The sequence below is a fragment of the Talpa europaea genome (genome assembly GCF_964194135.1).
Source record: "Talpa europaea genome assembly, chromosome: 12".
Classification (NCBI taxonomy): domain Eukaryota; kingdom Metazoa; phylum Chordata; class Mammalia; order Eulipotyphla; family Talpidae; genus Talpa; species Talpa europaea.
Window position 1 is genome coordinate 32,314,183 of NC_140079.1, and position 15,735 is coordinate 32,329,917.

General features: G+C 35.6%; 1 protein-coding gene across 1 annotated transcript in view; it reads right to left on the reverse strand.

The window, feature by feature from the left end:
* Positions 1-15,735, reverse strand: part of NCAPD3 (non-SMC condensin II complex subunit D3) — a gene marked incomplete at both ends in the record, with an annotated part of 61,483 nt that overhangs the window by 36,787 nt on the left and 8,961 nt on the right. The window contains 10 exons of the mRNA XM_084250320.1: positions 5,379-5,468; positions 6,000-6,056; positions 6,424-6,676; positions 6,813-6,938; positions 7,687-7,759; positions 9,120-9,253; positions 10,936-11,023; positions 11,207-11,268; positions 11,364-11,531; positions 12,163-12,343. Coding sequence (XP_084106446.1) covers positions 5,379-5,468; positions 6,000-6,056; positions 6,424-6,676; positions 6,813-6,938; positions 7,687-7,759; positions 9,120-9,253; positions 10,936-11,023; positions 11,207-11,268; positions 11,364-11,531; positions 12,163-12,343 — 1,232 coding nt within the window. The remainder of the gene's footprint in view (positions 1-5,378; positions 5,469-5,999; positions 6,057-6,423; positions 6,677-6,812; positions 6,939-7,686; positions 7,760-9,119; positions 9,254-10,935; positions 11,024-11,206; positions 11,269-11,363; positions 11,532-12,162; positions 12,344-15,735) is intronic.

Consider the following 15,735-nt stretch of genomic DNA (forward strand, 5'->3'; position numbering starts at 1 on the left):
ATCTATTTTTGGGCATTTGGGCTGTTTACAAAGCTTAGCTATTGTAAACAGTGCTGCTATAAACATAGGGGTGAAGGTGTTCTTTGGAATTGATGTTTCTGTGTCCTTTGGGTAAATACCTAGGAGTGGAATTGCTGGATCATATGGAAGCTCTATGTTTAGTAGGTCCAGAAATCTCCACACAGCTTTCCACAGTGGTTGGACCAGTTTGCACTCCCACCAACAGTGCAGAAGAGTTCCTTTTTCTCCACACCTTCGCCAACATTTGTTGTTGCTAGTTTTTTTAATATGTGCCACTCTCACTGGTGTAACAGCATATATTTTAAATGAAAAGTATATTTTACAAAACCAAAAACATTTAGTGAAAAGAATGGTACTGTTTTACATTTCACAAACTCTTCAATGTCTGGCTAATAAAAGACAGCTAGATTCTCATCTTGGTTTCTGGCTGTAATCTGTTGTGATTTTATTTTCTATGGGAGTTCTGGAAAACTTCAATTTACACTTGTGAGAAAATTAGAGTGCATAAGGTAAATGTCTTGCTATTATTATGAAAGCAGTATTAACTTCAAGGACCTTTTGAAGGAGGTTTAAGGACCTGAAGTAGCACATTGATAACTGTATTCAAAAATGAAATATAGAATAGAAAAGAAGGCCAATGAAATAAAAATTAGGTATCTTGAAAAGATTAACTAAGTTAACAAACTTTCAGCTAGGCTAGGGTTATAAGAGAAGATTCAAATTGCTAAAACTGAATGAATGAGGTACTATATTACTACTGACCGTACAGAAATGAAAAAAAGTTAACAAAAGACAAATACCAGATATGGATATAAAGAAATGAAACAAAAGAACAGACAAAACTAAACCAAAATAAACCCTAGCAATCTAACTAGAATTGAGGATATTATAGGGGAAGGAGGTAAGGAGCAAACTGGGGAAGGGGTATAGTATGGTGATATATAGCTGAAAGGGTGTGAACTTATTATTTCTGAACCATGTATACTGTTGTAACTCCACTGTTTTACCTCAATGAAAACAATACAATTAAAACAAAAATCAAAAGATCATAATCAAATACTACAAACAACTTATGTCAACAAATTAAATAATCTAAATGAAATGGACTTCTACAAAGATATAAAACCATAGAATTTAATTCAGAAAATTTAAAAAGTCTGAATACACCTAGAACAAGAGATTGAATTAGTTATCAAAACACTTCTGATACATGCACAGAAGTTCAAGACTAGAGAATTTTACTGGATGTTGAGGATAAATTAATACCAATTCTTCATAAACTCTCAAAAAATAGAACACTTTATCCCATTAAGTTAAAGTTACACTGAAAGCAAAGCCAGACAAAAACATCTGAAGAAAACAACAGTAAAATCCATTATAATACAGATGTAGAATCCTCAAAATATTAGAACATCTAATCTAGGAAGAATAAGGATTATATACCATGCTTGGGATTTATCACAGGAATGACAAGCTGACTCAACACATGAAATCTACCACAGTGAAAGAATAAAGGACAAAATCAAATGCCTATCTCCATAGGTGCAGAAAATGCACGTATAAAAAACTAACACCTTTCATGATAGAAACACACAACAAACTCAGAACAGAAGGAAATTGTTTCACACTAATAGGCAACCCTGAAAACTCCCACAATTAACAGAAGACAGACAAGGAGTTCTACCCTCCCTCGCTTCTTTTCAACACGGAACTAGAGATCCTAGTAAGAGAAAACAGAAAACAGATAAGAAGTAAAAGGCATCCAGAATGGAAGGGAAGAAATAAAATGTTCTTTATGAAAAGATGGCAGGCTTGATGTTATATATAAAAATCCTACAGAAGCCACAAAAATCTACTTGCCCTGGTAATGAGGTTTAGAACATAGGATCAATCATCAAGTCAGTTGTAAAAAGCAGTTATGAGGGGCCTCCCCAGTGGCGCAGCCTCCCCAGTGGCGCAGCGGTTGAGCGCTGGGTTGCGAAGCTGCCCGCAGCCTCTGCAGCGCCGGTTCGATCCCTGGCTGCTCCCCAGCCACTGGAGGCGGGTCCCACATGGCAGCAGGAGGGTCCTGCTGCCCGCTGCTCCCCTCAGCAGTGTACTTCAGTCCTTCTGCCTGCTCTGCTCCCTGCTCTGGCTCTGGTGAATTCTCTCACCCTCCCGCGCTTCTGACTGTACCCAGTGCTTGTATAAATAAATAATAAATAAATTTTAAAATTAAAAAAAAAAAAAACAAAAACCAGTAATGAATAATTAAAAAATGAATTAAGAAAGCAAGTTCACTTATAATAGCATGAAAAGAAAAAAAAAAAACACTTAGGAATAAATTTAAAGAACATGAGTTGTACACTGTAAACTATCAAACATCATTGAAACAAACCAGACCCAAATGGAAAGAGAGGCATCTGGTAGTAATATTAGAGGGCTTAATAGTATTTTACAAATTGAGGTGATACTGGAATACAACTCTGTATAGGTTTCAGGTGTAGTTTCTCCCCTTAGCAAGCAGACTTATCAAATGCCCAGTGAGCATCCACCGTGAACCAATCAACCAATTAACCCCCTCTACCTATCTCTCTCTCCTCCTGCTCCCCTCCCCCAGTAACTACAATTCTGTTGTCAAAGTCTAAGGGTTATCTTTGTTCATTTACTGAGTATTGGTTTATTATGGTATACCATACTATCATATGGTATTTGGCTTTCTCTTTCTCCTTCTGGCTTATTTATCTTAGTATAATCCCTTAAAAATTAATCCACATTGTCACAAAATAAAAGATTTCACCTTTTTTGTTTAAAAGGCTGAGGAATAGTCCAGTTTGTGTGTGTGTGTATATACACCATAGCTTCTTTATCCAACCATCCATCATTGGGCACTTATTTCCATATTTTGGCTATTGTGAATAGCTGTACAATTAACATAGGGATACATATACCTTTTTGAATGTTTTCATATTATTTGGATTAATACCGAGAAATGGAATTAATGGATCACATGGCAGTTCTAGTTTTAATTTTTTGAACTGTTTTCTAAGTACATTCCCACCAACAGTATATAAAAAACTTTGTCTCAAGATCCCTGCCAACATTTCTTGTTTCTTGATTTTTTGATACTAGCCAGTGTGAGATGAAAACTGCAGCTAGTGCAGCACGAGTTTGATCCCGCCCAGGGGGATGACCCACATGGTGCAGCAGACCTTTCCTGACTCACACGCTGCTCCCCTCAGCAGTGTCTTTCAGTCAATCTACCTGTTCTGCTCTTCACTCTGTCTCTGGTGAATCCTCTCACCCCCCACACCTCTGGCTGTACTCCAGCCCTTAATTGCATAAATAAATCTTTAAAAAACAAAAACAAAATTGATCAAAGACCAAAATATAAGATCTAAAAGTATAAAAATTCTTAGAAGGAGAAAATACACATGAAAAATTGTCCACTGAGGAAATGTAAATCAAAACCATATTGATAACCCACTTCACATCCACTAGAGTGGCTAAAATAAAAAATAAAGACATAACAAGTGTTGGTAAGAGTGTGAAGAAACAAGTTGTCATACATGCCAATGTGACTGAATAACTGTGCTGGTACGCTGAAAAAACAGTGTGTCAGTTCTGCAAAATGTTAAACATAGAATTACCACATGAGCCAGTAGTTCCACCACTAGGTATAAAACCAAAAGGAATGAAAACATATTTGCATGGAAAATTTGTATAAGAATGTTCATAGCAGCATCATTTATAATAGCCAAAAGATCTTTTTTTAATTAATTAATTTTTACATCATTGTTCATTTTTTTTTTTTCTTTTTTAAAGGTTAACAAAAGGTTTACTTATAAGGGAAAGGGAATGAGGAAATGTGCAACTCAGGGAGAAAAGAGGGAGATAAATTCTTAAATGTGTCCTATCTGTTCTGCCAACCCGGAATCCCAAATGACCTGCCTAGACCAAACCTGCCTGGCCAAGAGCACGAGCTAAGTATGCCGACCCCACCAACATGGTTAGTTTTATTTACAAACAGAGAAAATGGCTGCATAATTCCACCCTTAGGTCCTCACAACTTCGGACAACAACTCAATGAATGAATGAATACACAAAATGTGGTATTGTGGTATTGTGGTATATCCATATAATGGACTACTATTTATCCATTAGCTGCAATGAAGTACAGTAATCTGTGCAGTGTAACATGAATGAACCTTGCAAACGTTGTTAGGTGAAGGAAGCCATTCACAAAAGGCCACAGATTGTGTGCTTTCATATTGTGGTATGTCTAGACAAGGCAAATCTATAAATAGAAAGCAAATAAGTGCTTGACAGGTTAGGAAAAGGGAAAAATGGGGAGTGACTATTAATGTCACTGATGAAAATGTTCTGGAATTATACAGTTTTGTGGGTATACCAAAATGACTGAATTATAAAGTTTTAAATACTGACTTCTTGGTATACATGTTAAAAATAATTAAATGATTAACATAGTGTCTGGCATATAGTAACTACAAATTTTATGTAAAATTGATAGCAATAAGTTTAGTTTTCAAAAAATAAAGATGGGATACAGGCTTTTTACATTTGGGAAACTTATACTTTGAAGCATCACTAAATCAATACAACTTGCTGTTGTTTGGAAGTCTGTGCAACAGTAAATATGTAATTTGCTAAGAAGCTTAGAGTCAACACAAATAAAGGTATATATATCCACATACACATGCATATACAATACTACATATATATATAGTTATTGCTCTGATTTTAACTTAAATAACATATTAATACCCTGCCAAATAAACCCAATTCTATGCTGCTCTTTTAGGTTGAAATACTAGAAAGCTTCCTCATTGCACTTTACATATACCTCAGCACTTGTCACAGTAGCACAATTTTACCTATATAAAGCATAGCTATTAAACACACACACATACACACATTTTCTCACTGATCCTTAAGAACTGGAACTATGTTTTATTAAAATCTGTATATACAATGCCTAACACAAATTAGAAGGGCTCACATAAATATTTACAGAATTAATCAATCACATAATACTCTGTCATATTCTCTTTCTTTTTAGCCATCATCCATCCATTCATCTCCATCTGTCTGTCTTTTAAAATCACTTCTCTAAACATCATTTTCATAGACTTTGGCAATAGTCCTCTGTGAAAGAGAAGGTGTAAGGATCAGAAAATGACAATTAGGGAGTTTTACTGACTTTTATGTTTTAAAAGATCACGCAGCTATTTAGTAAAAGAGTTGGCATGAGGAAGTGACTTTCTCACGATCATACAGCTAGATAGAAACAGAATCTGAGAGTAGTTTCCAGTACTATATACTACTCATCTGATAGTGATAAAATCCAACATACATACCCGTAGATCCAACTGCTTCACTACTGCTGTCTATATTGATCATCCCTGAGCCTCCAGAAGGATTAGGTGTCTGTCTCTGACAGGAAAAAGCTTAAAATAACATTAAAAAAAAAGTTCAGTTTTTAAGGTACAATTTGCCATACCTTTTAATAATAAAAGCATGGCATATTACTCTTTAAAGCTATTACATTATTACTGAATATAATAGCTTAAAATGAATTTAAACTTATTTGATGAAGGAAAAAAGTACTCAGGCCTCCTTGGTGGCACAAGGGTTAAAGTCTCAGTGCTATCAAGCTATTACCAACCACTGAGGCAAGAGTTTAATCCCCAGCCAGGGAGCTAACCCACATATGGCGCAGCAGACATATCCTGTATCGCCTCAGCATTGCATTCAGTAGATCTGACTGTTGTGCTCCCCACTCTATCTCTGGTGAATCCTCTAACCCTCCCTACCCTTTGGCCTACACCCCAGTTCTTATATGCATAAATAAAATAAATCTTAAAAAAAAAAGTACCATATTAAAATAGGCAAATGTAAAGAAAAAAGTTTCAAACATCCAGCAAGTCTTCCAATGAAAAGGCAATCATTCAATAATTGAAAATACATTGACCTATTACCTGATGAATTTCTCAGCAATGTTTCAGGATGGCTCTCCATTTCTGAAACTGCAGGACCTGAAAATAAACAGACAGATAAAAAGGATTTGAAAATGTATACTATCTTAACCCCTAACTAAATATTCACAGATGATTCAAAATCAATATAATCAGACAAGACAGATCTAAATTGCTGACAATAATGTTCTCCCTGGGCATGCGTTTGAAATAGATATTCAGCCCAATCTAAGTCAATAGCCCACAACCCTAAGTGCTATTTAAGGCAGCCAATAATCCCATTCTAAAATATGAACATGTGAAATACTGTATTCAAATGCTCAGATTTGTTTATTTAAAAGGTATTCAACAATAAAATATACTGAAACATACAGTCCAATTTTTCAAGTACATACAAGTTTCATTTCACAACGGTCAACACACTCACTGTTTATCAGAAGTTCTAGAATGCTCTCTGATGCGTTGGTCACAGACAGTTCCAGGCAATGTGCAAAACTGGACAGTGCTTTGCTGCGGACAGTTGGTGCCTTGTCTAAACAACGGTCAAACATGATTTCCTGCACCAAGAACTTATGCTTTAAGAACTTCTGATGCTCTAAGGAGATAGTGTTATCTACCTCCCTTTCAGGCATTTCCAACAAAGCTATGGCAACATCCAGAGTAAAAACCCTGTGTGGGATCTGGTAAAACAAAATGATTAAGAATTGCCATCAGGTGGGAAGTAAAAAAGGATCTCTTTTTACAGATGCAGATTTGGCCATTCGTAGAAAGTTGCAGAGCCAGGAACCAACATTTTATGCAGACATGCTCTCCTACCTTGGAACTGCGAGAATACTTGTAAAGCCAGGCAATGAATGTCGCGTATTCCCCAGAAGGAAGTTTGTTGAGCAGCCGGACCAGGGACTGAGCTGCACAGGTTCGATACTCTGACTTATCTATCACCTGAAACACAAATATTGACAAGTCTTGCAGTCAATATCCACTTGCAGGGCAACTGAAATGCATTTGGTAATAGAAGTAAAGAGCTAGTAAATGAACTAGTTCAGTAATCTTTAAGTGTTTTAGAAACGACTGACAAGCTTAGGACTCAGAACCCCCTGAAAACTAACCTGTAAGAAACCTGCAAGTCCCCTCCTCAGAAACAGAAATTAAGCTGATAGTTTCAAAGAGAGTACAGATCCTAGGTTTCTAGTTAAGAATCAACTGTTTACACTGTTAGAAAAATTTAAGAACTAATCATGAAAATCTGAACACGATTGGACATTTGATGATAGTAAAGAATCTGTGTAATTTTTTTTAGGTATGCTAATTATCTTGTGCTTGGGTTTTTAAATAGCTATTCCTTTAGAGATACATGTAAGATATTTATATGTGAAAGCACATGATGGGATCTGCTCTAAAAAAAATTCAGTGTTCATGCGTTGGGGGAGTTTTACCTCACTGGGATAGAAATGACACAAAACTGTTGATGATAGGTGGCTCATTCACCCTGATGTATTTTCTTTATATTTGAAATTTTCCAAAATGGATTTTTTTCCCCCAAAAGAACACTCTGGCTAAGGGAATACAAAGTGAATATATTATATAAAATATTTAATAATGACAGACTCATTCCCATGAGTACCAATACAAACACATATTTACCTTCACACATTATATACTTATTATTATTAAGCAAGTAGTACTGTACCTTGGCACAGATGTGCTGTAGTAAGATACGGAGTACTGGAAATACACTTTCGTTTAGTTCATCAACAAGTGAGCTATTAAAAAAAAATACATGTTCACTGTTGTTTATGATAACCAGAAATTATAATAAAATACCAACAATCCTTGATTCTGTCCTCATAAGCTTACGATTTAGAAATCCTATATAGTGAAAACAATCTACCTCCACATTGCAAATATTTCAGTGAATTAAGTGTAAAGACAAAGTGTCATAGCAGAAAAGTATTCACTCCTTCTCATGCATGGATTTAGGGAGTTGTTTTTGAGTTGACAGTTACAGTCAAGGAAGAGCAAATGTGCAATCTTCATATGACTCTTTGACAGCTTAGTAAATTTCATATGAAGACTGTAAAACATATCCATCCTTCCAGGGTAAATAATAAACTAAGACGTAGTACCACCTCGTGGTAACTCAGTGAAATGCTACTACCTCAGTGCACTTGTAATACTCTCTCTCCAAATTTTTACCCAAGAAATAATTACAATACTTAGATCTGACCCATATTTAGTGTTAAGCTTATTTGTACCATTACATGAACACTACTTGTAATTGGCAACATCATGGATTCTCACAGAAGAACCACCAAAGCATCTCCATTTTTTAAAGTTTAAAAAACATTGTGTTAGCAAAAGACATTTGCCCACTTATCAAATGACAGCCTATACCTGAGTTCCACTATTCACAGCCCACGTCTCCAATGACACCGTACTCCGTCTATATCTGCAGGTGTACACACTCATATACACACCCTCTTGTACTACATCCAGTGTTCCAAATAGTCAATAAAGAAGGCAAGGAAAAGTCCATGACATAGCAAATATGTCTTTCCCAATTAAACTGAGACGTGAAATTTTTGAGAAGTGACTCATGAGGGAAAAATCAATCTATTAATTATTGCTAAATAAGTAAAACTCAACTTAATTCCTTCCTTTGGGAAGTATCTGTAGAGGGGAGGTGATAGAGAAATGAGAACATGGAAAAAAGTGGCAGAGGACAAAGGAAAGAAACTTGGAAATGAGAAAAATAGAAAAAGAAAAGAGGCAGATTTGGTGGAGTGATAAATACTGAAGCAGACAATGAGAAAACAGAGGAGAAGCAACTGTCATTGCTCAGAGGCTGACCTTACAGGCTGGCAGAAATTAAGCTGGAGGCTGGTGCTGATACACAGACTGCAGATTCCTTCTCCCTTCAACAATGCCCCAATGCCAAGGACACAATAGCGATCCCAACCATGAGAGCCAGGTGAGCTACAAAGGGCTTGATTTGACCCCCCTACCCACAAACAGCCAGAAATGTTAGTTTCCAACGTTGTCAGAAATCTTGGTTAATACAGGGCCCAGAAGACTGAGGGAGAGTGATAAAGAGAGTAAACATCTGAGCAGTGTGTGCTTCACCTGATGAACTGGACTGCCTGGTTTCTCCTATTGATGACGGGTGAAGTAATAGTAAGAGGAGCACGGTGGGATCCTTCGCCTACTTCTAACATTAATATTATATTTAGCATTTGATGGAAAACACCACCAATAACCTAGAAAAGAAAATTCAAGTTAAGGCATGATAGCGAACCCAGGGCCTTCAAGATAGTGATCCAGACCACAGTAAAGCATTTCAAGATGTCTGAAGATAAGACAGATTGACACAGTTTTGGCTAAACACTAGGGGAGCGTTTCTTGGACAATTACCAGGTATTCAACTAATGCACAAGATAAATCGTGTGACAATATTACTTAGAGATAATGATAAGAGTATCATCTAGTTTATGTCTCCACCCTCATACCGTAGCCCAGAAATTAGGGCAAGTAGAGAATAAACTGTCTCAGAATTGGCAGAGTGCTACTGATAATCCCTTATAAGAAAAGGCAAGTAAGACATCTCACACCTGAATTTTACCTAAGTTTACAAAATACCTTCTAATATATCAGCTCATATAATTTCTCACCCAGTAAATAGAACATTTATTGAAAACCAAGTATGTGGCAAGTATCATATTAAACACATTCATATATATTACTAGATTTTGCTAAATTTAATCTTAAATTGTACAATTCCATGAGATAACCAACGTATTTCCATTTTATACTTATTATTAAGAAGTGTTATTATTATTTCCACTTTTAAATAATAGGAGACTCCCAAGGTGAGTTCTCCAAAGTCAAGTAGTTAAAGGTCTGGTTAAAATCAATGTTGGCTAACATCAAGTCAACACTTTTACAATTAAAAATTCGTTTTCACTACTACACAGTGTACCTAAAATGAAGTTTTCCCATCCATCTTATCTTTATAATGTTAAAAAGAGGGTGGAAATTAAAAGCATTACTGTGAATTCTATGACACCCATATTTCAAGCACACAGAAATAATGATATAGATATGTTATAAAAATATGGAATATTTTCTAAACAGTATTGTTTCGTTTAATCTTGACAAATCTATGAGGAATATACAACTTCCAAACTTTTTTTCCAGATGAGGAAACTCAAGGTTTTATAGATTTATGTAGTCAATAAGTGGTGGAGCCAAAGTTTGAACACAAATGTGCAGAACCCCAAGTACTCCAGACTTTCTTCTTAACCTGCCTTTGGAAATTAAGCATATCACAGCTACCAAAAGCCAATGACCTTGGTCTATCAGGTTTTGAAAAATCTTATTTTATTAATGACATCTATGTTTAATAATACCATGAATCCTGAGTTACCCTGACTTCAATGTTTAGGTTAGTGATACTGATAAGGTCACTTGGGGGGCAAAATCTACATATGAATGCCAATCAGGAATGATAACCAATAAAATTTCTGTAGAATTTGTCAATGAAATAATATATTAATCAAAATAGTTAAGCACAAATGAAACTGCCAACGGAAACTTAAAAATTCCATGACTGTCCACTCACAATTTGGTAAATATTTCTATAGAAGTACTGCTTTGTTCAGTAGCTTATCTATTCTTCCCACTTAATTCACACTGGAACCATTTATATCTGAAACCTAACAATAATTTGCTGTGTCCACTAAGTACTTGGAATTAAGTTTGGTATTAAAGAGAAGGCCACCAACAGAAACGGTGATATTTTCTATTATATCAATGAAATAAAGTCATGAAAATAACAGTATGTGATAATGGCAGCATACCAACACTTCTAATACTTTTCCACTATGTGATTCCAATGATTTCAATTCAATTAGTAACTACATTAGATCCTTGTCTCCATTACCTTATTTTCTTCCCCATGAATTGGGGAGCACAGCAAATACAATCCATGATAGGCCAGTTCTGGAATGTATTTTGCTTGGTTAAGGTTTCTAAAGAAAGAGGCAAAAAATTTGTTAATCGATATGATTTTCCCTGGAATACCCCCTAACCCTATAAATCACATTTAAGTGAATAATTTCTACCTTGTTGACAGGATAAGCAGATATTTACACTGCCACTGAAGCAAAAGTAATCATACTTCCTTTCTAGCACTGGAAAATTTAATGGCTTACCTGGCTTGCGTAGCATGAAATTCATGAAGAACTGGTTCGAAATTAGTTAATGCAACAAAGACCTGGAAAATAGATATCAAAAAAAGGCCTGATTTTTCCTGTTCATTGTGAGCCATTGCATACGCCCTTTCAAGTTGTCAAAGAAATCGTCACTCACCTCTATACAATTCTGTACACACTGTGGTTTTTCTTTCAGGGAAAACTTGGGCAGAAGCCTTAAAAAATTCTTCAAGAGGTGAAATATGGCATTTCGAATTTGAGAAAGGTCTCGGGCAGAAAAACAAATATTCTCTTCATCTTCTTGTTCTTCCATAATCTCATCCATCTAGATTATGAAGAAATATAAAGATGAATGTGTATTAATGATTAACACTCTGTCCCATGGTTTTCTATTTACTCAAACAAAGTCTAGTAAACTCCATGTTGTTGCTGGGTTGTTGCTGAGGTGCTAGGTCCCTGGCCAGGTGCCTTGACTGCTCCATGACTACAATGGCATATCACTGTACTAGATGACAGCTACATAATTTCCAGCTCTATATTACTCTGTCATTGAGAATACTTGTATTTCTTAGAAGTGTTCACATCAATGAACCACTACCATCCTACCTAGTCATACAAGAATTTGGAATTAATGTTGTACTATTCTGCCTTTATGGACCTAGCCCTCAGGATATTTAGCCATCTTCTCTGATGACAATAAGATTATGTAGCAAACATACCAACTAGCATGTTGCCAAGCACACCAAGGAGCAGAATGGGGAGGCTGGAAAAAGGCAAGGTAGAAACATACTATCAGTACTATATGAAAACCAAGAGGCAACTTAAAGTCACACTGCAGTTGATGATACTTCAGGGCCTTTTGGTTACAGTTATGAGTCCTGAAACCACATTTTAAATTCTTAAATCAAAATCATGTGTTGGTACAGATATGCTTTATTATTCCATTTACTTCTTACCTCAATATCCTCTTTCCTGGATAGTTTCCCTCTTTTTCTACTACCTCTTGGATTAGCCTGAGAGTTCTTAGGCTGTTCTTTCTTTCTTTTCCGATTCAAGTTAGATTCCTGAGGCCAGCTCTTCTTTAGAGTCTGAATACATTTGTCAAACATGACAGGGTGGAATACTTGATTTGCTACACTGCCTGGTCATTAAGAACAAAGATTAAGTAGGTTAGATTTGACTGCTTTGAAATAAGTCTGCAACAACCAACGAAAAAGCAAAAACCAAAGCTTGCTTCTCATAAGTTTGAATAAGTGTCCCTTTAGCAAAAAGTACCATTCAACTTTGGTACTGCGGGAACAAATAGTTTTATACTTGTTCTCCTGCTGTAAACAAACGCTAAAACTGACAAAAAATTTATAAAATAAGCAGTTCAAGAATAGAGCAGCAGGCACATAAAAAATGCAATTCCTAAGAAAAGGAAAACAGGCGAGGTAAACTCTAAAAGTGCCATAGTTTCAAGGCTTAAGGCAATTTCTGGATGAAGCAGAAAAGCAGTAAAGTCAAGCACATCATGGTGGTCTTAATTAAGTCAAGAACATAGAAATCAGAGTCAGGAGACAAAGCAGCTGGAATTTATGGAGCACAGTACTAGGGAAGCAGCAGCTACATTAAAACCTGTCAGCTAGTTCCATTATTTGTGTAGGGCTAAATATAAACAAGGCATGCCTGGTGTAAAACTCCATGCAGGTGGGCCAAGAACAATCTCCAAGGAGCTAAAAGATGAACAATTTCCAGAACTCACACAGCGGTGAGACATGTGTGGGTTATGACCAGCCAGAGTGGGAGACCTTGCTAAACACACAAGCATCAAGAGACCTCAGAAACAAATACCCTTGATATAGGGCTGAAGCAGCTCTAGAGAAATGGCTACTCTACAACTGCCCTCAACAAAACTTTAAAAACAAGCATCAAGAGATCATCTCAACTGACCAAGAGTGGCTGATCAAAACCTACCTGGAACACTATTTAAAGGAAACAACAATATCAAGACATTTAACAAACTAACATTTAAAATGTCCAGTACCCAATAAAAAAGTACCGGGCATGCTGAGAAGCAGGAAAACATGCTTCACATAAAGCAGAAAAATCAGTCAACAGTACCAGTCCAAGAAACAACAGAGACAATGGAACCAGCAGATAAGAACCTTAAAGCAAGTATTACAAATACAATAATTACACATTGAACTGCTGTGAACAAAGAGAGAAATGAAAACAATTTTTTAAAATCAAGTGGAACTTCTTGACCTGAACAAGAAATATTCATTGGATGAATTAATCTACTCCGAAGTACATCAGACATTACGATGCAAAGATAAATGAACTTGAAGAAACAGTAGAAGCACAGAAAGAAACAAATAAAAAAAATACTCAGCAATCTGTGGAGAGTATCAAGCAGTCTAACATGAGCAACTAGAGTCCCAGAAAAAGAGGGAGGAAAGAAAATATTTGAATAATGACAAAAATTTCCAAATTCTTTGAAAACTAAATCCAGGCTCCAAAAGTTCAATGAACAACATAAAGGAAACCACACCAAAACACTGATAATCTAATTGCTGAAACAAAGTAACAGAGCAGATCTTTAAAGCAGCCCATGCCCACTCAAAACCACACCTAGAAACAATGACCAGAACCTCCGACTTCTTGTTAGAAATTATGTAAATCGGGAGACAATCAAACACCTTAAAAACACTGAAAAAAAAAAAAATCTGCCAACCTAGAATTCTACATTCAGCAAAAACATTCTTGTAGCTGTAATAAAGACATGTTCTGCTACTAAAATCCAAAAGGGCTGTCGATGGTCAGCAAGAACTGCACAACAAAAGTTAAAGAAAGTTCTTCAGCAGAAGGAAAATTATAGGAGATGATATCTTTCAAGTATAAAAGATTTGTTTCTAAAAAATTCTTTAAGCCCGCTCTGGTGGCACAACAGGTTGAACGCAGCGCTGTGAAGCTGTCTGCCACTGCAACGCAAGTTAGATTCCTGGCTGGCCTGGGAGATACCCACATGGCATGGCAGACCTCTCCTGTCTCAGCAGTGTTTTCAGTCAATCTGTCTGTTCTGTTCCCGTTCTGTCTCTGGTGAATCCTCTCACCCTCCCGTACATCTGGTCTGTATCCCAGCTCTTGTATAAATAAAATAAATCTTTAAAAAAAACCCAACACAATAGTAGCAACAATAAAAACAAAATTTGAATTACAAAAAAATTCTTTAAAAGATAATTAAAGGAAAACATTAATATGAATTTTGGGGTTTACACCGGAAATAAAATGTAACTACAATAGCACAAAAAAGAGGAGGAAATACAATTTAAGATTTTTACATTATCTACAAATTGGCAGATTATCTGAAAATTGACAATTAAAAGTATTTACTGTACACCCAAAGCTAGTACTTAAAAAGCAAACACATAAATACAAAGCCAAGAGGAGATAACATGGGATACTTAAAAAAAAAAAAAAAAAAAAAAAATTCTCTCCCCCAAAAAAGGCAAGAAGAGGGAAAATGGAAAAAGCAAATGGAAAGCATATACCAAGATGGCAGAAACCTAACTATATTGATGATTATGTTAAATGTGGTTTAACATAATTCCAATAAAAAGGCAAGGGCTGTCAAAGTGGATGAAAAGCATGACCTAATGATAACGAGTCTAACACACTCTTTAACATAAATAAACACACAAATAGGTTATAAACAAACCTTGGGAAAAGAAAGTACTAAACAAAGCAGTCTTTCAAAATACCTTAAAATTTAAAGACTGACAGGAAAAACAGATAAATGTACAATTATATTTAGAGATTAATACTCCCCTATCAGTGATTGATAGAACAAATAAACAAAACACGAGGCAAGCTATAAAAGACTTCAACAACCTCAGCAAGGAACTAGGCCTGATTACCTACAAAATACTATGTAAACCAAAATACACATTTAAATCAAGTGCAAATCAAAGGTTCACCAAATCAGACCCTGTGCTGGGCCTATTAAAAAAAAAAATACCCAAAGAAAAAGCCAAACTTAGAAAACAAAACTCAAAACTCAATAATCTAGAAGTACTGTAACCACACAAAGTGCTCTGATCTATTACAATGACATTTCAGGAATGTCATTAAGTATTTGGAAATTAAACAGACCACTAAATAACACAGTGGTAAAAGAAGAAATCATAAGAAAAAGGAGAAAGCTGTTTTGGCCCGAATGATAATGAAAACAAATGATCAAAATTTTTGAGAAAGCAGTACACAGAGCAAAACTTATAACATTATTTATAAAGTGGGTTCTTTGAAGTGATCAATAAAATTAATAAACCTCTATCTAGATTGCTAAAAAAAAAAGGGGGAGAAATATAAATTACTAACTAGATTCTACAAACAAAAAACTTCAAAGAAAATTCCAGGCCCAGATGATAAATCCCACCAAGTTTAAAGAAAGAAAACCAATTCTTCACAAGGGTCTTAAAATATAGAAGTGAAAACATTACCCAACTTATTTATCCCCTATAAATATAAAAGCATACCCCTATAAATAT